We start from the raw sequence: 24,150 nt of genomic DNA on the forward strand, positions 1-24,150 counted from the left end.
ATTAATAACATTTTGTTATTTTCACAAAAATACATTTTTTCAATTTCTGCTATTTACTATATAACTTCATCAATTTTCTAAAGTTCAACTACTTATTTACTAGATTAACTTCATATACATATTCTAATATAACAATATCAGTTCTAATTTTCTATATATATTTAAAAACTGTATTTTAATTATAATTGATTAAAAATTTTACTACAACTTATCAAATATGTTATTAAAGGCATTCTTATTAAATATTTTTACAAAATAATTTTAAAATAATTAAAAATATTTTAACTGAACAGATTTATTCTATAAAAGATATTCTATAAAACAAATAATTACACCGTTGTTTTAAAATATGAATGGTAATTGCTTGAAATACTTCAATACAATTAATTAAATAGTTTACAATAGTCAACAAGGAAAGTAATAGAAGCACAGATCATACCTATAAAAAGTAATATTCGAAGTTTTCAATATTTAAACTATTTGATGCAAACAATACGAATATTCCAATAATCCGAACTATTCAAACTACTTGATACAAATACAAATATCAAATTATTTGAATAAATTATATTTAGGCAAATATATCTAAAAACGGTTAAACAAGTAAGAGCTAAAAGGGTTCGAACAATAATAAAGAAGCAACAACAAAAGTGTGATTAATTTATTGAAATTTGGCTGTTCATAGAACGCTTTTTCGAGTATGTATGTATGATCAGCCAAGTTTCAATAAATTAGTCAAACTTTTGTTGTTACTTCGTCATCACTGTTCGAACCCTACTAGTTTCTTAACGTAATAAGTCGCATCACATTCGCGCAAAAAAATTAATATCAAGTTAGAACTGACTTTCATATTATAAAAAATTAAAAATTATTGCATTAGATTAATTAAATTTTTTCCCTCATAAATTTTTAAACAAATAGAAATGAGTATTATTATATCCTTTAAAAACATATTTTCAAAACTATAGCAATAGTATTAAAAGTACTTAACCACATTTTTATCTCAGATGTGTGGATAGAGTAGATATTTCGATATTATTATCTTCCGTCTTTTTAAGCATTCAATATAAAATAGATAAAAAAAAGTGACCGTACTTTTATATATAACAATACCTAATCCAAATCCGGAAAGAAAATAACACTAAATTCAATTATTTTCATAACGAAATTTATAACACATTGCAAGTTTTTTGAGCATTTATCATCGAACCCGATGGACATTTGAATACCTCAGTAGCGCTACCACCTTGTGCCACAAGCCAGCCCAAACTAAAGTTTAAATAATATAAGAATTAAGCATTAACTTATATAAATTTTTACTTACATATCTTCAAACTCACTAGCGTCCGTGTCGATGCCCGTATAGTCCGACTCTGCACACAACTCCTGTGCTGATACTAAGAAGAATATTTGTGTTGGAGTTAAATTCAGTCCCGGTAAACGTGCCATTCCCTTTATAGGTCCAGTGAGTGAGAGCATCGAATGATACGAAATTTGCATGCCACCTGACTGAATAAGTATATCCATCCGGCTATAGTTCGAAAAGATATTAACGGACTTTGGTACGCATCTCATGGCTTTATCTTCAAAAGTTTTTGTGATAGATCTTAAAATCTCTTTAGCAATTGCTACACCTACGGAAGCATATTGCAAATATGGTGGTAGTCTATCATCAAAATACGGCACCAATATTACTGATAAAGGAACAACTGAAAAATATGTTAAACCAAACTTAGAATTATAAAAACTATAAATTATACCTTAAATGATTGTCTTACCTATGGAGTGACTTAGAGTATCATAAAATATTTTAGCAACAATAGGATAAGCCCAACTAAATAATAAAGAGGAATTGCAATAAGTGTCAGACTGATTTATGTATTATATGTATACTCACGCATCGTGGGAATCCATCTCAACATTTATGGATTCTGGTACAATTCTATTTCGTTTGTATATTTTCAGAACATTTTCAAACCAATTATCTGTTGTTATTTCAATAGATTCTAATTGCCTAATCATTGCTGTGAAATTCGTAAATCCATTCCAAGGTTGCGATTGAATCTTCAAAGCCGATAATTTAACCAAGGCAGCTCCTTTCAAAGAAGGGGCACGTTTTAAATGCGCTTTGAGTGACTTAAATACAACTTCTGTCTTAAAAATAAAATAATTGATTGTAGTTATTATAATTTTAACATAGTGAATCTTTGTACTCACTCTTCTTATCACATCATTTAAGTCATCGGACGAATGCTGTGCTACATATAATGCCGAAGTGATATCAGGCAATGCCCACATGGTTGAACGTGTACAAACTGTTGGATTTGGTTTGTCCTGTGGCAATATTCCTAAAGCAAATAGAAGTAAAAGAGAATTGTGTGCTACACGAGTTGGATATTTCGTTAGCAGCTGCTCGACAGCCTTCAAATAATCTGAACTTCTAACAACAATTGGTCCACTCCAGTTACTCGGTATCAGTGTACTCCAGTTCAGCTATTAAATTGAATTTATTATACATCAGGTATATTTAAAATAATATATAAGCTCTCTTACTATTGGATATTGTTCTTGGACAGCTGATATATTATAAAAAACAGAACTATTCCAAAATCCTCTCCGAGAATGTTCAACACATATCTAAATAATATAAAAAATAAATATGTTATTTTCTTAATATTAAAATAATTTTCTTATCCTTTAATATACAATGAATTTCTGTTTAATATAGTAAAATTAATGTACATGAGGAGAGTTTCTACGTGCACACCCGGTCTCTCTAAAATTTTTTAAACCAGATACAATGGATTTTATTCAATTAAATATTTTATGTAAATTTTCAAACACACCCTCTCTCCTTAAATGCGTTTCTGTACATATACTTTTTATCATATTGTATAAATATATGTAGATATATAATATAGATTATTACATATCGAACCCGGTGGCTGAGTAACATAATAAGAGGCAACAACAATACACATTTAAAATACTTATTTTTTGTTGTGCGAAGTTTACTGTGTTACCATGTTACCTAATTATCAGGATCGTTATTATATTACGGGTATAATCCTAATATTTATTAATATATATATATGTAGAACCTTCGGATTGTTCAACAAGCTTGTGTCCTTAATAAGGCAAACAATTTTACTAATTGTTAATTGTTTACTCTTTTACTAATTGTAATACTATTTTACCACTTAATCAGGGTGAACAACTACTTTAATCAAGCCAACACTATTTATTTTTTACATACCTTATTTAGTGCTCTAATAAAAGTTGAAATAGCTTCATTTTCTGAGGCCTTTTGGTCATACGTCAAGCCACTGGGTAGAAAGCTTTCTAATAAACTATTCAGTAATTTTGGTTCTCCTTGCTTCATTGAATATGGTGGTGCTTTAGGACCCATCCAACGAATTTTATTCTGAAATTTATCATTTTTATTTTACTTCTATAATTGCATTTCAAATTCTTACTTCTAAAATTGGCGCAGATGTGCTGGGACCACTTATTATAAGTAATACGTGTGGGCGCCTACCATAACTCAGATCATAGTAAATATCAACAAGTGGTGTCGGACCCAATTCATAAATTTTTGAAATTAAATTCGATATTGAGGAAGGGCCTAAAGCTCCAATTGGTAAGTATCCACCCAATTGTTCCAGCACTAACTGAATTGTCGATGAGTTCGTTGTTTGTCGTAAACAGCTACCAAACAAACGGCCTAGTTTTCTAAATGGACCAGAAGTAGTATTGTGCTGCAATAGTTCTAAAATATAAAAGAAGAAAATACTTTATTGGAAATATACAATTAAAAAATATTTTGCAAAATCTTACGTTGCATTTGCATATCTACCGCCTCCTGTGCACTACGCATTGCACGTAAACTTATCAAACCTGATCCATGAACAGTAGCAGAACAACTAAAATTTTTAAATTCTGTACATGGATCCAGATGCCAATTAAGTTTGGCTTGTATACTAGAAGCAGCAATACGACATACTGCATCGACACATTCAGGCGGCGGAGCGGTTGTCGGCATGCAATCATCATCATCGGTATAACAATCCCGTGGCAGTTGTGATGGTGCCGTGCTTATCAAAAATAAAATAGGAGACGCCACCAATAATGAAGTAACAAGCAAAGTTGCCGTTGTAATTGCTATTTTATGAACTGTTGCTGATGTACGTAACCATATGCAAGGAGCACAACAGATCCAACCGAGGGCAGTATTCTATCAAACAATTAAAATTATTTCAATTAATATTGTAATATAAATTAAATGAATAAATATATTACCTTGTTATATCTATTTGAACCGCCATCCATATTTGCACTTTCGATAACTTCTATTTCGTCGGCTTTTGATAACTGATTTGCACCAACGGAAGTCTTGAAAGACATTTGTTTTTGTAAAAGTGCAGAACTACAACCACCAGAAGGGTTTGCCGATGTTATAGTACCACCGCTGCCTGCTATTGTACGTCCATTGTTGGGGCCACCAAACACACCACCACCTCCTCCACCCCCAACTGTACTATTACTACCAAAAATATTTCGCATACCTGAGTCAGCAGTCATCGCACTCTTATCAGTCTATTGTTATGGATTTGAGGAAGTTTGGCTGAGAATATAACTCTTGCGAAAATTCAATTTATAAAGAAATCCGTGGAAATCGTTTCTCTCTGCAAAATGTTCGACTTATTTCATTCTCTTCATATTTATTTATTTTTGATTTGAATTTATTACATAAACAGATGTGTAGGATTGCGATATCTTTCAAATCTTTCCCTTCAATCAACCACGTATGAAACTACTGACAAAATCAATACCGACGCCAAAACATATGGCAGATTGTGTTAACAAAATAATTGAAAGTACATTTCCGCACAGTTTTATTCGATATTTAATAGTTTATTATCACACATTATTATCCCTCAACTAAATAATTTACCTAATTATTTAAAATTTTATATCTCAAAATCCTTCCACCGATGCTTTCCACTCAGTTTTGACATTTTTAAAGACTGAAAAAAATTACTCCAATCGTTGAAATCATTTCAAGTGTGGTGAGAAAAGGTGCCTCCAAAAAGCTCTAAAGCTCCATGATTTCGACGAGTTGAGTAAAATTCAAATAAACAAAATCTTTAATGTTTACATTTTTGTTATAAACACATTGCCTAAATTCTATTTTCGGAAAAATATATTTACAAAGTAAATACTTTAATGGTATTTCTCTATAACTGAAACATTGCCATTTATAACAATAAATAACTTATATCACCGAAGAATACGCTAGGGATGTTCACAATCAAGTGTAAAAAGTTCAAGAAATATGCAAATTAGCAGGCTTATCGTTACTGTAATCGTTTACTGTTTTGTGTATATTTTGTCATATTTTCAATCTAATTTTATCATTTTTCATTTCATTTAGTTTTTCATTCTCTAATATTAAACAGTAGTGTTCTTAATGTCCACTTTCCCTCAACGATCTCAACGGTTCTCTTAAACCGTACTCTTTTAGGTACTTCTCTGCATATATCGTTCTATGTGTAATGCGCTACTGTCATCTCTCTTACAAATGACCATTCAATTGTCCTCAAGTTAAAACTGGTGCACCAGGGCGTCTACTGCCTTAAGGGTTCTACGTCAATGCTTGAAATGTATTTATTTGGTCGTTGGGTAGAATGCCCAATCAAATTCCATTTTTAGCATTTTTATTAAACAATACTAATAACTTAACAAGGAAATTAGCTTCTTGATTTAGTTAGTTTTACTGCTATTAATTACAACTATTAAGTTATTGGGGTAAAATACTTTTCGTCGAGTACAGGTGGTATAACAACAATTAATAGAATAAATAGTATCCATTACATTTATATATTATACAATTACAATTAATTATAAAACTTTGCAATTTTCTATTAATATTTCTATTCTATATTCTATTGCAATTATTACCTATTACTGTTTTTATCTATTACTCTCACTATGGATAGACACAATGAGAGAAACTAACCAAAATAAGTAATATTAAAATAGTACTAGGACAACAACGCCACAGAAATTACCGAGTAACCAGTGGACAATTTCATTAATTTGGGTTTCAAGGCACCAAGAATAATCAAAAAAAAATCGCTAACGAACTAGCTAGATAAACATCTCAGCAGTAAAAGAACAAATATTTAGCTCATTAAAAAGTGCTCAAATACATCCCCATAATCATTTTCTAAGAGAATCCGAATAAAAATTGAAAACTACTATATACAAACCAAAATTGACAAGCTTAAATTTAGCAGGAAGAAGACAGTACTAGATAGAACCAATATCTAAGTGCCAAATCCCGAAAAATAAAGTATTCTTTTCAAGAGGAAGAAAAAAAACTGAATACTTTCTTTAAAAATAAACAAGTCTCGCAAGATCAAGACATGTCACTATGAGACTAAGTGAGCATAAAAGGAAACATAACTCCTTTATCAAAGACGCTGATTCGTGTGAAAACTTACATTTTCCTAATCGGGTGTATGGTATCAAAACATTGTCTAGGCGTTACTTGGACAGAATACAAGTAGAAAGCTCGGCGACTACTAAAACAAACATTTTTATATGGTACTTCTAATATGAACATGATTAACAAACACTTTATTTTTATTTAAATTTAATTCTAACTGATAGGTTTAAAGCAGAAACCACTTTAATCTCCTTTAAGAACAGATATTACCCACAAGTTCTATCACAAAAAATCATATAGATACCCATTTTATATACATATTTTACATAATTTTCACGGCTTATATGAATATCGTTCTCCACAAAAAGTTGCTTAGCTCCCAATGAATGAAGTAATTTGACACATACCATTGTGCTCAAGCAATACTTCTAAGACTTATATGCGTCGTAAGTACATTTATAAAATTTCTGTGATGAGTGCGCTGATCTAAAGTTGTTTGGTTTATGCAATCCAGCTATATTAACAGAAATTAATTTCTGTAAATCTTAAGATCGGAATATCAGGAATTAGGTATACCATTTTTGTTTAGCGGTTTATATTATTATATTTGTTAATTATTATTTATTATTATATTTGGGTATATATTTTTTATATTTTATTATTTTTTGTACTTATAAATTCAAAAATTAATCAATATATTCCGAAATTAAACATAAATATCACCTTCTAGAATAAAGTTAATAAGTAAATAATTAATTCAAGAATATTTGATATCACGTTTTTAATACTAAATTAACTAAGATGAAACTTGTAACGGTTAAAATGGATTTATATAAAATTTATAAAATAAACTGCAGTTGATAACATCTTATTCCTACCAGTCACAGACAACCGTTAATGCAAGATCACTCTATACATATTAATACGATATCGTCAAATCTTACCATATAGACGAACTTAAAACCAACATACTCCCAATCTAGAACCAAAAAAACCACAGAATCTATATATAAGACCTCTTGCTAGTACTTTGGGCCTGATTAATCAAAGCAAAATATAAGTTTCTAAAATAACATCGGTCCTCATGGGACACTCAACTAAAGGCAACATAGATTTAGACTAAGGCACTTTCATTACAATTAAATAAAATACTTTAATATTTACGTCTTGTGATATTATCTTCAATGTAAAACAATTCCCAATAGTTTGTGGAAATGAAAATAAAATATATTTTCAATGTAAAGACTTATGTTCTATATTATATCAATTTTAATATATTGAACCACGTTAGTATATTTCAATATTATTGGAACCACATTCTTCTATTTTTCTCTCTCGTCTCTAGGCATAATGCAATCTTTTAATTTTTATTCTTGGTTATTAAAAACATAATCCACTCGTCTTTAGCCAGATTGCAATCCTTTCTCATCTTTATTCTGAGATAATAGATAATAACGCTGATTATTTAAAATATGTGACTAAATTGATCAGATTCTTTTACGAAATATTATTCATTTCATTTTATACATTTTATTATCTATTCACTTATTCCAGTAGGCCCTCATACACCGTTTTTAATATCTTCATTATCATCCGATCCATTATATTTTTCTTACCATATACTCTTTTAAAAATCATGTTAACACGGTATATAAAGTATTTTTTATTTCATTTTTATTAGCAATAAAATTTATTTAAAATATTCAAGCTAATTTATAAATTTTAAGCTGATTTTCTAAAAAGTATTTCGTTTAATTGAACATTGCATTGAAATATAAATATATTTATTAATAAATAAAGTTTTGTTTCGTTTTAAAATAATTGCGTTGCACCAAGTTTTTCTAGTTTTTAATTAAGTTCGACTATTTTTATTTAAATTGTATTATAATTGTATTATCTATTTCAAATCAACAATTTGTAATTATTAATATCTAAGTTGCAGTGCTTAATAAATAATTGTATATTTTTTTAAATAAAAATTATTATTTTAAATATTTTTTAAGTGATTGATTTGCGACGTTTATTGATTTAAAGCGTTTATATTTTAAAAAAAAAAAGTAAAATAATTTTTATTATAATTTTCAATTTACCAAAATTTTGCATTTATTTTTACAAATAAATTAAAATATTTAGAATACTATTTTTTTTAATTTTGTGGACGTAACATTTAATTTTATTTATAATACAAAATTTAATTTTTTACTTATCTGAAAAGCTTAAATTTTCGATCTGTAGTTTTAAAAATATATATTTTTGTTCATTTTCGCTGCTATATTGAATGAAAGCCTTATCATTTAAAAAAATATTTTTTTTAATTTTTTCTAGTTTTTAATATTATCAATTTTGTCTATATTTCACAATATACTAAAGTTTCAAAAAATTTCCAATGTATTGAATTGAATTTATATAAATTTTCTTTTATTAAGCGGATGGATACCTATTATCAACTATTAAATCACAAATATATATATTCTCTGTATATTCTCTTTCTGCAAAAGTAAATAAGGAATTAATAAAGTTAATTAGATATAACAACAAAATTACTATATTTACTAAAAATACTATCAATTCTAATAATAGTAATAAAAAAATTGTAATTATGTTGAAAAATAGTCAATTAGTTACGTTTTTTTTTTATTTTAAAGTACATATATTATATATAATTTCATATATAATTTATTTTCTTTAAGTAATCTTATAAAAGTATAAAAAATAAAAGTAACAACATTAAGATTTATACATGGTATATATGATTCTAATTATATTATTACTTTTATTTTAATTTTAAGTTTTTATGACTCGACACTGACATTGGACAGCCTCATTATAATAATACTTTTGCAAAGCGCACTGAATTGGGTTCTAAAATGATCTATTACTTTAACGCCCGTCTGACACTAGGAGCAAAAGACGCTGGGCACCGTCACTTCTCCGTTTGAGCGGTGAAAAATTTATTCGTCGCCGCTGGTTGTTGTACATTGCTCGACGATATCCTTGTATCACACAACCGCTCAAGAAGTAAAGTGGCGGTAGCAGGCGTTTTTTGTCGCTGGTGTGCATCGGCCCTATTACATTCTTTTTTGGGCAGAGGTCGACATTTCAATCTTTGGATTCTTACGAATTAATTTGTTTTATGTAAGCAAAAAATTTGTGTTTGCACAGCAAAACCATGAAGGGTTTTAGCATTATTTTATTGTTTAAAATATTTGAAGGAAATTATTTAAAATTTTTTTTATCTAGGTTTATTTCTGTCAACCTATGATTTAGGGTCATCCTATCCTTTTGGCAAAATGAACAAATTTGCTTTCTGAAGGTCTTAACAAAAAGTTTCAAATTATTCTTTTTTAGTAAAAGTTTCTTAAGATAGCCCTGTCTTCATTGGTTCACTAACGCATTCCCAATCAGATTTTATGATTCTTAAATATTTAAATACTATATATATAAATAATTAGAAAAGTTTAAAAAATCTTAAGAAACTTTAATTTATGTTTACAAAAATCAAATAATTCAATATTCAATACAATCAAATAATTTATCATCATTTATATTTCTATATATGTATATATGTTTACAAAATCGAATAATTTATATATATTTATACATATATATATACATATACGTATTTCATAATTCATATTTTAATACAGCGAAGACTCTCTTAAGTGGACACTCGTTGTTTTCCTAATATTTCAAATTTTCATCAATATAATTTCTTTAATATAAGTAATAAATATTAATATAAGTTGTGATGTGTAATAAAATAAATAAAATAAATAAAATAAAATAAAATAAAATAAAATAAAATAAAATAAATAAAACAAAATAGAATAAAGTAAAAAGAAATAAAATAAAATAAAATAAAATAAAATAAAATAAAATAAAATTAAATTAAATAAAATTAAATAAAAAAAATAAAAAAAATAAAATAAAATAAAATAAAATAAACATTACACACATATTATTTTCTGTGTAAAATACTAAACACACAAAGTCGTACAAACAAATTTTTTTTTAAATTTTATTTGTGTAATGCACGTTCATTTGCATTTTGTGCTCTCTCTTCAGTTTTGCTTCCGAAGTTACCGAATAATTTCACTTCGAATAATAATCGCAAATCCAGATATTCGCAGACTCTAGATTATTCAGACTCTCCGATATTTTTTTCAACTCCGGAGACTTTCGTTTACTATCCGATTAATCGGATTCTGGATTTTAGGAAATCATAATTTTTTTAACAGCGGCAAATTACATGTCTTTATATTTCTATGTTTTTGCTAGTAGTGTCCATTAGCAGAGTTTTCACTGTATTCTAAATTTTCGAAATTTTCTTATTATTTTTATTTTTAATATACAATAGTTTCACAATAAGTGCACATTTTTGACTTCTTATTAATTGAATTCTTTTTTATGATAAAAAATATTTTCGATAATAAAATTTAGAGAGCTTTTTTTTATAGTTAAAAATTATTTTAGGTACGAACATCAAGCAATGTCTGTTTTTGACATTTGATTGACAGATATATAAATTCTCATTACAATATATTATAAATAATCTCACTTATATATAATTTACTTGTTATATAGTAGTCTCTTTTATAAATCAGTAGTTAAAACCGCTAGCTTAATATTTATTTCTATTTGTGCTAAAAAGTTTATAAAATATGACAGATACGCTTTTAATGCATTTATATAAACTTTGTTTTTTTTTCTTACGTACATGACAGAAAATTAATTCATTTAGTTTAAAATATTTGACTAGAAGAGACTTAAATATCTTCACAGACTTTTTTAATGAAACAAATAATTCACATAAATTCACTTAAGTGGGCATTCTCTTGGGCAGTTTTATTTAAACTTACAACATTTCTTTATATATGACAATATTTAATTTAATTTAAAAAAATCGAAGAAACAGTTTAAGGCAGTAAGCAATATACGTAATATTTTCTTTGGCTTTAGTTAAGAATTTTACAAACATCGAGAAGTAAATTTAGTTAACTTATAATGAAAATACATTTAATTATCACATTTATACAAAAATTCAAAATACTTATAAGTGAATACCCACATTTTTAATAAAAACAAAAACACTAAAAGGAATGCATATACTTTGGTTTTAGTTTAAAGTGAAATAAAATGCTTTATAAAAAATAAATACAATTCATAATATAATTAAAAATAATAATTCTAATATTTTTCACATTTCTTTTGTAAACTTAAAAATAAATTTTTATAAATATTTATTTGTGTGCTACATGCTATATGTTGTTACTTCCTTCATACATCATCAAATTTTTATCACAGTTCAAATGGAGTATTGTATATATTAAACAGATTGTTTATACAATTAAATTTTATGTATATTAATTAATTATGCAAAGATATTCCTGTTATTCAATTACTCCCTATACAACCTATAAATTATTTGATGAGGTATTACAATATTATTAATAGCACAAGGAAAAGTATATAATTTTTTTTCTTCTACACACAATGCTTATAAAGTTTAACATATACGAGAGTAAAGACAATAAATAATAATATCTAAGTAAATTCAATTCTACTCTAAACTTATAATAACATAAGTACTGTTGTCATTCAATTTACTTATACAAATAATTAAAAATTAAAAAATCATACATTCAGAAAATAAAAATATTCATAGTACAATATATATTACTTTTATTTAATCATTTCAATTGCATCAAAAATAAAGAAATTTGTTTTCACTGGCAGTTCTTCAGACGCCTTATTTTGAGTGTGGACGTATTATAGATTTTGACGCGAAAAAATAAATTTATAATACTAAAAATATATTTTTCGCTTGAATTTCGTTAATATTCGTAATTTATAATTATAATTTTCGACACATAAAATTTCAAAATAATTTCAGCCAGACCAGCTTTTCATCATAAATTTCTTCAAATATAAACCCAAAAAGTTTTCTTTCCAATCATGCTTAAAAATTTTCAATCGATTCCTTTCCATTTCCGTTCTAGTGTCATAACCCTATCGTATCCTTCAAAATTGCTTCATTTCCTTTTCTTATTAGCCGCTATATAAGGCAATTTATCACACTTACCACTTGCATTTGCTTTCTCAATTCTTAAGTATGATTCACATTTGTGAAACTCCCTTGATCCTGTACCACGAGCAACCATTGCAGGTAATGCTCTCAGAAAGCCATACTGACCAGAGGGAATAGGAGGAGTCGGCGGTACTGAGAGCCCATACCGATTGTATAGGTAAGGCATTAATCCAGTCAAACACGTAATTAACGCTAAGACGTGTTCTAAATCACTTTCCAATGCATGATTTAAAAAATCATTGTATAATTTTGTCGGTATCATATTGTAGTATTCAAAAGAATCTATATACGCCTCGGTATCCCTAATATATTGTTCAAGAAAATCAGATAACAATTTTGCTACCATTGCTGAACGTGCTTTGTTAACAACTTTCGCATTTTCTGGATTCTTAAATAAAACAGGAGTTTTAAAGGCACCACCAATTCGATTTAGAAACTTTAGTATTAGTTTTTCATGAAAATCTCTGGGTTCCTTCGTTAAACGATGCAATACCGCCTCCAAATATCGACTAAACGTTTGGCGTGCTTGTAACTGTGTTAGCTCAGAACCGCTGTTAATGTAAGAGAGAATTTCAGCTCGCAAATTTTTACATAATTCCTCTGATTTTTCTATATTTTTTTTACAGAATACGATACGAGTAGAGTTTGCCAAGGCCCTTTCATACTGTGCATATCGCTGCTTTGCTGAATTACCTTCTTTTGCTCCCTTATTAACAGCATTTTTCCCATATAAATTATCAAACAAAACTTGATTGTAGTTATGTGGTAATACCATAGGGCATAAATTTTGACCTGGTGCAACAGAAGTTGAAAGAGGTATTCCAGTTGTAGTATCCAAATAGTGTCCGTAACGTTGCATAGTGTCTTCTGCTGGAAATATGCGCACAAATCCACCACGTCGGGCATTTTGCATGCAAGCATTACGAACGATTCGTTGTTCTTCCGTAGTCAACGGATGAAGATTTTGACTTCCACTAACACTTGGGCGTTTGTTACCGGAATCAGCAGAACTAGTACGTTTCCCAAAGTTTATACTTCGGAATCGAGTCCACTTTTTGTCAAAGGTATCACGTGTTGAGGTACTAAATGCAGGTATTCCGACACAGGTCAATAGATCCGTTAAAAGACAAGCTTTAACACGAGTATCAAGACCACTATCAACACCCATTGATGGCGAAAGATTCACTTCAAGCAACCACGGTTTCAACGAATTATCCACAAGAATATCAAATCCATAAAGCTCAAAACAGTTATTACCGCTTGGCACAAACATACGACAAGCTGCAATTACAGTTTGTGAACAGGCAAGTATCGATTTAATTATAAGATCCTCAATATTAGCCATCAGCTGTGGAACATTGTGCCCTTGAACTCTTAAATGCCTCAATAGTGCCGACAATGTCCATTTATGACCAATATCTTCCTCGGTGTCATCATTTGGCTTTATATAATCCATATGATATTTGTTGATACTATAATTACAAAGATGCATGCATGGATTCCATAAATGTGCTTCCCTACGATCATATTTTACTGTTGCTAAACGAACTAACCCTTCTTCGTAGATATATATAACGAGCGGGTCGAATGATGTTACTAACACGTATATACGTATATCACATTTATGACCATCAATGCATAACGTATCTACTATATATCTAGATACAATTACCGGTTCATCCATATCTATCTGATCAGGCTATAAAATAAATTGACAATCACGATTTGAATCTGAACCGTTACAAAAAAAAATTTACTTACTGCATTGACTATATAAATTCCTCGTCCTCTACTTGAAGCCGCTGGTTTAACAATCCACGGACCTTTCTGTTTATTATGTGCCGATGCCAACTCCTTTAACTCCTTCGGTAACATGTAAGACTGAGGCACGAAATCGAAACTTCTAAATCCATGCAAATGTTGAAGGTGTACAATATTTTTGTAAAGACGATCTTTTCTGGTCAACTCATACGATCTAAATTGGTAGAAAACAATATAATTATTTAGAATTATGCTACACAATCCATATTTGTAGTTTTAATGAAATTAACATTACCACCACATACCGTGGAAAGTGATTAACTCTTTGGTATGGTGCCAGATTTCGAAGAATATCTGGCTTTATATGAACACCAGTCCATAGTATACTAAAATTTTCATCTTTTTGTACTTCAGTTAAACCATGTCTATTAAAAATCTTCCTAATTAATCTGGTCTCCGTTTGCATAAACTTATACGTTATTTTAAGTACGTGTGCAGGCATCGTTCTCGAATATGGCAAGTCGATATTACCCTCATCAGCTTCATGATTTGAATACTCTGAATCACATTGGAAATCTCCCGACTCATTTAAATCCGCTTCAGTATCCTCAGACTCAGCAGATTCTTTTGCGGATTTTGTAACTATGCTGTTGCTTCGACCTCGACCATCAAATAACTGAGGAGTGGTTGATGAACCGCTGACGGGATTCTTGGAATCAGCTGCGTTGTTGTCTGAATTTGAATCTTGAATTTCTGATGTAGCGGAAATGTCTGAATTGAGGATGTTGGTACGAAACTTGAGAACAGCATCGCGTGTTCCTAATTTTCCACTTGCAACCCATTCACTGTCAACTACCTCAGTTTCGCTATTTCTAAAATTGAAAATTAAATCAATAATATGAATAAAGCAACATAAATGATTACAAAAAAATTTGCATTATACTATTATCTTATATCCTAAATCAAATGTGTTATATCTGCGGTATTAAAATATATTGTTTAAAGAGTTTTATGAGACCTATAAACGTTTTTTTGAGTGAATAATTATGAGATAGTTAAGGAAAAATTTTTAATTCATAGCAAACTTACTATTATAGTACTAAGAACCATTAATAATAGAAGGAATTGAAAATAATTTACTAAAAAAAATTTCGACTGTGATTAGAGAATATATCTAATTCAACCTTGATCTAAAGTGTACATGTGTAGATTTTTAAATAGAGAAGGCAATAATTATATAATACTATTATAATTGAAATGGTTCCCTGCGGAGAGGGGAAAAGAATACTCCGGCGGTTAGGATGGCCTGTCGTAAGAGGCGACTAATATCCCCCAGTGCCAATCTGACACTTATGCAAGAAGTGTAAATGGTAGTGAGTTGTGGGCGGCAACTTGCGACATTTGACCAGAGATGATACTATCTGGTACTTCGGGAGTCAGTGGCCCGACAGCTTCGGCTGTGCTGACCATTGGCGTTGGACTCGAAGTGGTTGTGGTTAATACCCAAAGTCACGCGGGAAGAATGTTTTGTTTGTCATTCATTCGCCGTGGTGTGCGTTTCAAACCGGGTGCTGTGACCCAAAGATCAGCAGAGGTAGTTGGTAGGCCTCGCATCTTACCAAGGTGGAAGTTATAACTTGCATGAATTTCTTCATTGGTACCGGCGGAATAAGGAAGGCTATTCCAATGGGGCGTTGATTGACGCTTAAAATAATACGTGTGTTAAGAGCACCGTGGTGTTAAGCCATCAAGGCAGGAAATCACGTAAAAACACAGGATGTATGTATGTATGTATAATAGAAATGGGTTTGTTGAAATGCTTGAAATGGTTTGTTGAATTTGGAAGTCGTCTTTGTGTTTGACGAATGATGAATTAATTGATTATTACTGAATATTTGTTTATTCGTTATAAAAGTTAAAGGATGTTTAGAATTTTTTCAAGAATCCAACATACATTACAACTTTATTATGAACTGAATATAAATTAACTGAATTAACTGAATATAAATTATTCGTGCCGCATTTAAGATATTACAAGAAAGGTCACTTAAAGCGCGTAGAGTATTCAAAAAATATGGTATGTAAGTAGTTACTATATCACTAAGAAATAAAAATTAACCATAAGATTATTAAAAAGTAAAGAAAAGCACGATATTTCGGAATGAGGTACCACCACAGGGTGCAAAAAAAATTATTAGACCTGAATTTAAAACTCCGGTTGAAGCAGAACAAAATCGAACATATTGTTGAAGTTTACAGTGGATAGTAAGAAGTGCAGCGGATAAGATAATGTTAAACGGATTTAAAACGAATGATATCGAAAATATCATTAATTACAAGGAAAGTGATTTTGTGTGTTTGGGAATATTGCAGTGGTATTATCTGTTACCACCTAATCAAACGTTTGAGTTCAATCTCTTTTGTTAAAAATATTTAGAACTTTAGAGTTCTCTTGATAAAGAGGATGAATTCGATCAAGTGGTAAGGTGTTGTAATATTTCATCGTATACACATGTTTGATGACGATTAAAATTGATAGAACTGGGCTAGAAAGTTTTAATAAATCAACCATACTGTTTTGACAATAACACAATCAGATTAACTTTTCTTCGAATCTGTGTAAAAGTCTTTGGTTGATGTAAAATAGACCTTAAAGAAGATATTCTAAGATATTTTACAATAAAAGAATCACATTCTCAGGTGTTTTCGAATGAGAAAGAGAATCATAACGTGAAGCTAGTAATGAGAATCAGGTTCTTATTAAAAAATTCCAAAGGTCGGAAACACAAGTAATAGTTAGATTAATAAAGATAGTTTTGGTATATATAATTACCAAAAATAAAAACGCCTATTAAATATTTCCTAACCCATCACAACAAAATTTAGTTATTATACACACTAACTTGTGTACTCATTTAAAAACAAATATATACTGTTCACATATATGATGTACAAAATATATAAGAATATTAAAGAAATATGTTAATAACAAATATTTGTGTATCTTATAATAATAGACATATCTATTTTTTATATAAATATTAAAAAATATTTCTTTTGATTTTTTTTATTAACTACAAAACATTTTATTTAAAATAAGAAAGTTTTTTGAGAGAATGTCGTAACAGTTTTAGATCTATTTACTCTATCTTATCTATCTTCCATGACTAAAAAAATTTATTTAAATATCTTAGGTGCTCTGGGTTCAAATAAGAATTTTCGATATATTTTTAATCAAACATATCATTCCATATTTGTTTGTGGTAAAATTAAGAGAAACAGAAAGTATTTCAAAAAATTATTAATTATTAATTAATATATTAATTTCGCCACAGGTGAGTGTGTCTTAATAATTTTATAAAATTATTTTTGACTAAATTAATATATTTTACTATAATCTTCAACATTCCGATTAATAATAATTTACCGTTTAGACAATAAAACTTTTTTCAAATTCTCAACTCGTATCCTTGAACGAATGAATTTATTTCTTGACTTTATAATTTCATCATCCTTGATAAATTTTGCTTTCTTCAGAAATCTATCTCTATGTGCTTTAGATAAAAATGAGAAAACGATTTTAACAAACAATGATTTTAGATAAGTTATATTAAAACTAGTTATTTACAAACCTTAAATCCATAAAAAACGCTTCATTCTATCTATATTTAGAGAAAAAAAAAAGACTTACCCATTGTGAGCGGAAATAATTTTGTTATCAGAAGTTGGCATAACGAATCTGCAAAGGATTATTGGATACAATTTTTTTGCTCTCTATAAAATAGAAAAGTAACTGCAGGGTGTCACTCCTTTCTATATACGAAACGCGGTTAATGGAAAATGCTAATTTATATTTATCTCTTCTAGACTTAAAATTTTTGAAATAAATGTGACGACATAAGAATTTGGATTATCAATTTTTTTAGAACAACACATAATAATAAACAAAAATTTTCATTAACAAAAAAATCAAATATAACTTGTGATTTTTTAAATTAATTTTTTATGGCCTACTTTTTTATTTCTATTTAATATAGTATAATGTGTGTGTAAATATGAATTTATCATATACAATAATAGGAACTTAAGAAAGTAGTTCGTATTAGACATATTTTCAGACTCTTTGTGATGCCGTTTACATTATTTATTTTTTATAAATAATTTAATAACTATTAATAATTATTTATATTTATATAATTCATTTATAGGTTCACTTATACATTTTTCTTATTTAATGAAGTTTAGCTATTTTAGAATTTTTGCATTGACAAATGTTAATAAGTTCTTTGCCAACAGTTGTAAGACCAGAACATAGACCTAGCTGGTGATATAAGATATCTTCTTCGTACTTGGGCTGTTATACTTATAAAGTATAGCATGTGCTCGTATGCAATATCCCATTACTATTCTTATCAATATAGAAAGAGATTACAGTCATAATTCTAATTTATCGATTTAGTGGATTGTCTCATGCGAACTTTGAGCTTACTAGGTTGCTTTAAAGATGCTTAAGCATATTTACACTTAGTTCCGTCAATTCATCAGTAGTATTGTCTCTAGCAATATTACTATACCATACTACCCATAGGATCGGTTATATTGCTGCCATGCAGTTATCTACCCACTGACATACCCGTAGAAGCTAAGTACATATTTCTACTTAGCTTTCTTTGTTTCTGTTGAGCGCAGCCTGACTTTCATTGAGTATATTTATTTATTTTACCGATTAGTGACTTTCTCCGATATCCATTTAGTTGCGTCTTATATTAATAGAAGTTTACCTTTAAAGATATTGCAATGGTTACGAACTCTTCTTTACTGTAGAGTTTAAGCCTAAATATTCCATAAACTAACTATTTAAATTTGATCCACTTTTCAAGAATATAAGTTAATATTCCCACATAATGGATTCAATATATAATAGATTGATTTTTACTCTATTACAACTTTCAACTTTATCAAATTATTATGTTTTTTTAAGGATCTTTGTTAATTGAATCTGGACTGTTTCTTTACCACTTGTTCATTGAAGTATCGATGAAATATTGTACTTTTTAGAAGTGAGGACTTCAGGTTCGTTTTTAAGTATTTCTTACTTTATTGTTCTGCCGCAGATGCAGAATTTTTTCGAGTACTACCACCAGTTCTGCCACAACCACTATAGAAAATTGACAATCAAGCTGAAGCGGCTATTTTTATTATTATATATTCTTACAGTTTGTTTTTGTGTTTACGTTTTTATTTTTATGAATTTCATAATTATTCTTATAAATTATTTATACCGGCCCACTTGTAATGAAATTTTTAGAAGAACTCGTTTTAAGGCACTACTACTTTCATTTTAATGTAACATACTATGATCCGAGTTTCGAATAATTTGTTCACATCAAAATACTCGAGAGCTCTTACATTAGTCACCTGTGACTTCCCACTCATATCAAACGCTATCATATATACACGGTTGCCACTTGAAAATTTTTTTCTGTACCAAAATTGGTTTAAAAAGGTACCATTTCTATAAAAAAAAGGTCCAAAATTTTTTTGGACATTGTTGTTTTCTCGTTCTGTGTTTTTTATAGTGTTATAAATGAACAAAATATAAAATAGTGCAAAGTTGCATTTATAAAAAAAATTAATTGGAAATATGCACAATAAAATTGGGTCGTCAAAAATGTACCAGTTTTTGAAAATGAGTACCAAACGAAAAAAAAAAAAAAAAAAGTACCAATTTTGGTACTAAAGTACCATAAGTGGCAACCGTGCATATATACCTATTTAAATTTCATGTAAACAATAAAATCAGCTGACAGTAAGCAAATTATGGACATTGTGTTGCCACCATTTTAAAAACTACAACACTAAATTTTTGATTAACATATATATATTCACATACTATATTCTTATATGGATAAGCACATATGTATAATGCTATTATATATATATTGACTTTCAAATAACATAACAATCCGGTTTTAGTCATTTTTTTGGCATGTTATTTGTAGTCGTTTAGTAGCTTTTTTAATGAAATGGACTATAACATAGGAAGAACAAGCCCTATATAGTTATTTATGGTAAACCTATGTATATATCGCGTTTATTCGGCTATCGAAGTACAATTATCAGCTATCAATTAAATTTCATTAACAGCAATCGAATTTCGTGTTCAAAAATATATCATAGCGTGTCTCATTGTCAGTGCTCAGCATTTGGGATGTCAGTACTATATGCGAAACTAGGGAATTGCATATATAATATAATGTTAACTCTTCTAAATCATATGAGGCGGCAAAAACTGTCAGTGAGTGAAAGAAACACCATTTATGTTTTTCATTCTGTCTGGTGGTGAAATTGTGTGCTTTGAAGTATTTAAAATATTAAATTTAAAAGATTCTCTGGAAGTCTTTTTTAGTCTTTTTACACATAAACAACATTTTATATCTTTGTTATAAAGCAGTTACTTTTCTACAAAATTTTATAGAATTTATTATTATATTACATACCCAAATTCAAAAAATTAAATAATACAAAAAATATTTAGAGCCCGAAAAAAGAACACTACAGAGTAACAAGACCAATATCTAAATCTGTCATATCCACAGAGATTGAAATCTAACACCAATCTACAGAATCAGTTATAAAACAAGCACTTAATATGTTTTTCTTAGAACTTTTCTATATTTAACAAACAAATTTTTTAATTTATCCGTAAACAAGATGTTAACCTCTGGTTATTTTAACACAAACTAAACGTCTATTTTTCTAACGTATGTTTAATATATTGCAAACATTCATGGAATTAATGCCAACAAGGACAACACAACCCAAACGAGTGGAAAATTTATAGATTGTAGCAACGAAAATGTATAGTTTTACATATTAAAGAGCTTATTTTCCATACTCGTAATCATAAATTCATAAACATGTGAATACATACTCGTCGACAATTAGATCAAAGGATAGGTAACCCCTAAAGACAGACAATTTTATTACTGCCCAAAGCGAATGCGATACTTCAAGACATTTCATTTAAATAAATCGTGACTTTTCCCTAAAATAAGGACAACAAAAACAAACTCTTCATGCAACTATAAAAATATTTCCAAATAAAATCAAATTAAATTGGAAATGCACACAACAAAACAATTGCACACATGACAACTGCCTTATACGTATATAACGTACTTCCTACATATCTGATATTCTGAAAATGGAAGTGTCGCTAACTTCAATATTTTCCACTCGTATTTGGTAATAGAGACAACACAAAACAGATTTCTTATATTGAAGCACGACATACTGTTAATTGTCGAAAGCTCCTCAACTTTAGTAGTTATTGTTGTTGTTATTGCATTTCTAATAGTTTTCGGGGATACCTAACATGTTCACCTTCTTTCGAAAACGTGAAACTTATATTACATTATTTTTATTGTAGTTCAAATATAACTTCTGTCACTGGCGAAGCCTCGTTGCTTTGATTGCTCTGTGAACGATGAAGTTCCGGTCTAAGCGTCAGTTGGTTGTCGATATCGAGTGGCTCCGAAACTCATAAGCGAACGAAGTGATTACACATAAGAAAAGCTTAGCAAAAAAAACTACTAGTACTACAAAGAATAGTTTTTGTTCACAAGCGAATTAACTAATTAACTAAAAAAACATCTGAAGAACTTCGGTGTATCGCTACTTACCCATAACGTATATCTGCAATGCCAGAACGCAGAGTTAGTTTAAAACACCTGTAGAACATCAGTATACAGTTGACTACCTATGAGCCATTATTTATGAACATCCTTTTATTTTGAATACTTTAATGACGACTGGAACATAACGAAAATTTGCAGTTACCTCTAAATACAGAAGAACTAAATTGTTTTCCATAAGAGTATTCGTAACAGTAGGAAGATATATGTATAGGATGTGCTATAAGTAGTTCCAACCCGAAAGATCAGTTCTAAGAATGAAATCTAACAGAGAGCTGGCTCAATCTCTAACGGTTCGAAAATCTTGCTAAACAGTGTCTTGTGTGGTCAATGCCATGAGACGCAATGAATCCAAAGTTCGTTTTACTGAGGAACTGGGAGGGTGTCAAACAAACCTAACAGCTGATGGGGAAAGGTTCCGAAGTAAGCATAGTCGGATCGAGCAAGAAGCATTAAGGAGCGTTAAGCAAAAATATAAATATCCTCCAAGAGTACTCTCTGTCGTAATACTGATAGATAGTCAAGCAGCTATCAAGGTACTAAACTCACATCAGATAACCTCAAGAATGGTACAAAAATAGCTTGAAAAGCTAAATCTGTTCGGCGAATTAAATCAGGTGACGATGCTCTGGGTACCGGGACATACTGGTGTACACGGAAATGAATATGCAGACAAACTAACCAGGAAAGGAGAGGTCACACTGCTGATGGGGCTTGAACCATTCTGTGGACTAGGACGTAATACCCTCCTCTCATAAAAATGAAGGATAATGAGATAAAAAGGAATACTGGGATAATCGAAAAGGATTAGCACAATCCAAATCATTTATTATCACCTATGACAATAGGAGATATTAAGATTGTATGGACTTATTAAGAGAAAAACTTAGAATCCTAACAAAACGCTATAAACTAAAACACAATATTACGAGACTGGGTATATATATGAATGCAAACTGTAGATACTGTGAAGTGAATAAAGAGGCAGCCATACATGTACTGTTAGAATGCCTTGCGCTAATGTACACACGAAATGGACTCCTGGGAATGTTTATCGTTACTGAAGCGGTAATAAAACTCTGTAAAATAGGTTCTATACTACTTTTTATTGACCCAATAGGTCTTAGAGACTTACTCTAAGCCCACAAGTGCACACAATAGAGCCGACGGTCGTAGTGCCACATCCGCTGTTAATAATAAATAAATAAGTAGTTCCGTAAGTCTATTGGTTATTTTTAATAAACAATATTGGAGTTTTATTTAACTAATATCGATTTCTATTGGTAAACCTGGGTTAATTTCTTGCTTCTTCTATGCAGATTCTCAATAAACAATATTGGAGATTTATCTAACTAATATCGTTTCCTATTGGTAAATCTAGGATAACTTTTTGCATCGAGTTTCAGTTTTATTGCAATTTTCATTTTCGATTAGTAAATCTTTGGCGAAATACACAACATTCCAGATCTAAGATTACCTTGAAATTAACAGCGGTTTTATATGACTTGAATAATAAAGTGTGATTTGATTCGATATATGTATTAATAAAAAGTATTTATGCCTTCTAACACTACTACACAAGTGTTAAATTACCCTGAAAATGCTCAAAAGGGCAACAAAATTTGAAAGATCTAGAATTAATCATGACTAAATCCAGATTAACCAATCAAACGCGCCATAGGATCGTACTTCCTTAACAGATATCATAAATTTTATTATAAATTTAATAGCTTTCAGTGATATAGTAATAGGACGATAATTTACGTACAATAAAGTATAATTTCCACACCATCATGGTATTGCAGAGTTAATCTATAAGTAGAAATGAGAATATATAGAATTTAGGTCCTAAAGTCTCTCAAGTCAATTATTGTTATAATCTGAATAGTTCTATTCCTGAGAATGCATGAGTAATTTAAAGATTACTCCTAATACCCCTAAAAAATATTGTGATCGGCATTTAGTCGGTGGACCTATGTTGAGTCGACAACAAAGGCACAACCGCACACTGTCGATTGCAAGTAGATGCTTTCAATATTCTTATTTACATCAAATAAAATGCGAAGAATCAGCTTTAAACATTTATTTCTGGTTAACTACCATAAATTAATATACTTCAGAAAATGTCTTTATAAGCCTGCATTTTACCACTG

The 24,150-nt window shown here is 29.4% G+C and overlaps 2 protein-coding genes across 3 annotated transcripts; both read right to left on the reverse strand.

Annotated features, from left to right (window-relative positions):
• Positions 1 to 938: 938 nt before the first annotated feature.
• Positions 939 to 4,996, reverse strand: LOC119684562 (endothelin-converting enzyme 1). Its single transcript, XM_038098622.1, has 10 exons — positions 4,300 to 4,996; positions 3,838 to 4,234; positions 3,477 to 3,769; positions 3,257 to 3,424; positions 2,554 to 2,637; positions 2,218 to 2,493; positions 1,898 to 2,154; positions 1,779 to 1,834; positions 1,325 to 1,709; positions 939 to 1,269 (listed from the first exon to the last, which is right to left on the reverse strand). Exons 1-10 carry the CDS (start codon positions 4,579 to 4,581, stop codon positions 1,170 to 1,172), a joined length of 2,298 nt encoding a protein of 765 aa, XP_037954550.1. The 5' UTR covers positions 4,582 to 4,996; the 3' UTR covers positions 939 to 1,169.
• A 7,120-nt stretch (positions 4,997 to 12,116) lies between these two features.
• Positions 12,117 to 18,217, reverse strand: LOC119679263 (tubulin polyglutamylase ttll6). 2 transcript variants are annotated; one of them, XM_038091515.1, is made up of 5 exons: positions 17,992 to 18,217; positions 17,728 to 17,854; positions 14,606 to 15,172; positions 14,301 to 14,514; positions 12,117 to 14,238 (listed from the first exon to the last, which is right to left on the reverse strand). In XM_038091515.1, exons 1-5 carry the CDS (start codon positions 17,993 to 17,995, stop codon positions 12,484 to 12,486), a joined length of 2,667 nt encoding a protein of 888 aa, XP_037947443.1. In that variant the 5' UTR covers positions 17,996 to 18,217; the 3' UTR covers positions 12,117 to 12,483. The 2 variants fall into 2 exon arrangements, with proteins under 2 accessions (XP_037947443.1, XP_037947444.1); XM_038091516.1 differs by lacking the exon at positions 17,728 to 17,854.
• Positions 18,218 to 24,150: the final 5,933 nt, after the last annotated feature.

This window comes from Teleopsis dalmanni, chromosome 2 (genome assembly GCF_002237135.1).
Source record: "Teleopsis dalmanni isolate 2A chromosome 2, ASM223713v2, whole genome shotgun sequence".
In the NCBI taxonomy this organism is placed as follows: domain Eukaryota; kingdom Metazoa; phylum Arthropoda; class Insecta; order Diptera; family Diopsidae; genus Teleopsis; species Teleopsis dalmanni.

What these genes read in the sequence shown, in the direction of transcription:
- LOC119684562 (XM_038098622.1), bottom strand. Translation starts at nt 4,581, where the DNA reads ATGACTGCTGACTCAGGTATGCGAAATATTTTTGGTAGTAATAGTACA. An exon ending in CATCTGCGCCAATTTTAGAA is followed by an intron (nt 3,425 to 3,476) that starts GTAAGAATTTGA and finishes GATAAATTTCAG; the next exon opens with AATAAAATTCGTTGGATGGG. An exon ending in TCCAAGAACAATATCCAATA is followed by an intron (nt 2,494 to 2,553) that starts GTAAGAGAGCTT and finishes TCAATTTAATAG; the next exon opens with CTGAACTGGAGTACACTGAT.
- LOC119679263 (XM_038091515.1), bottom strand. An exon ending in AGAGTTAATCACTTTCCACG is followed by an intron (nt 14,515 to 14,605) that starts GTATGTGGTGGT and finishes CTACCAATTTAG; the next exon opens with ATCGTATGAGTTGACCAGAA. An exon ending in GAATTTATATAGTCAATGCA is followed by an intron (nt 14,239 to 14,300) that starts GTAAGTAAATTT and finishes TTTATTTTATAG; the next exon opens with CCTGATCAGATAGATATGGA.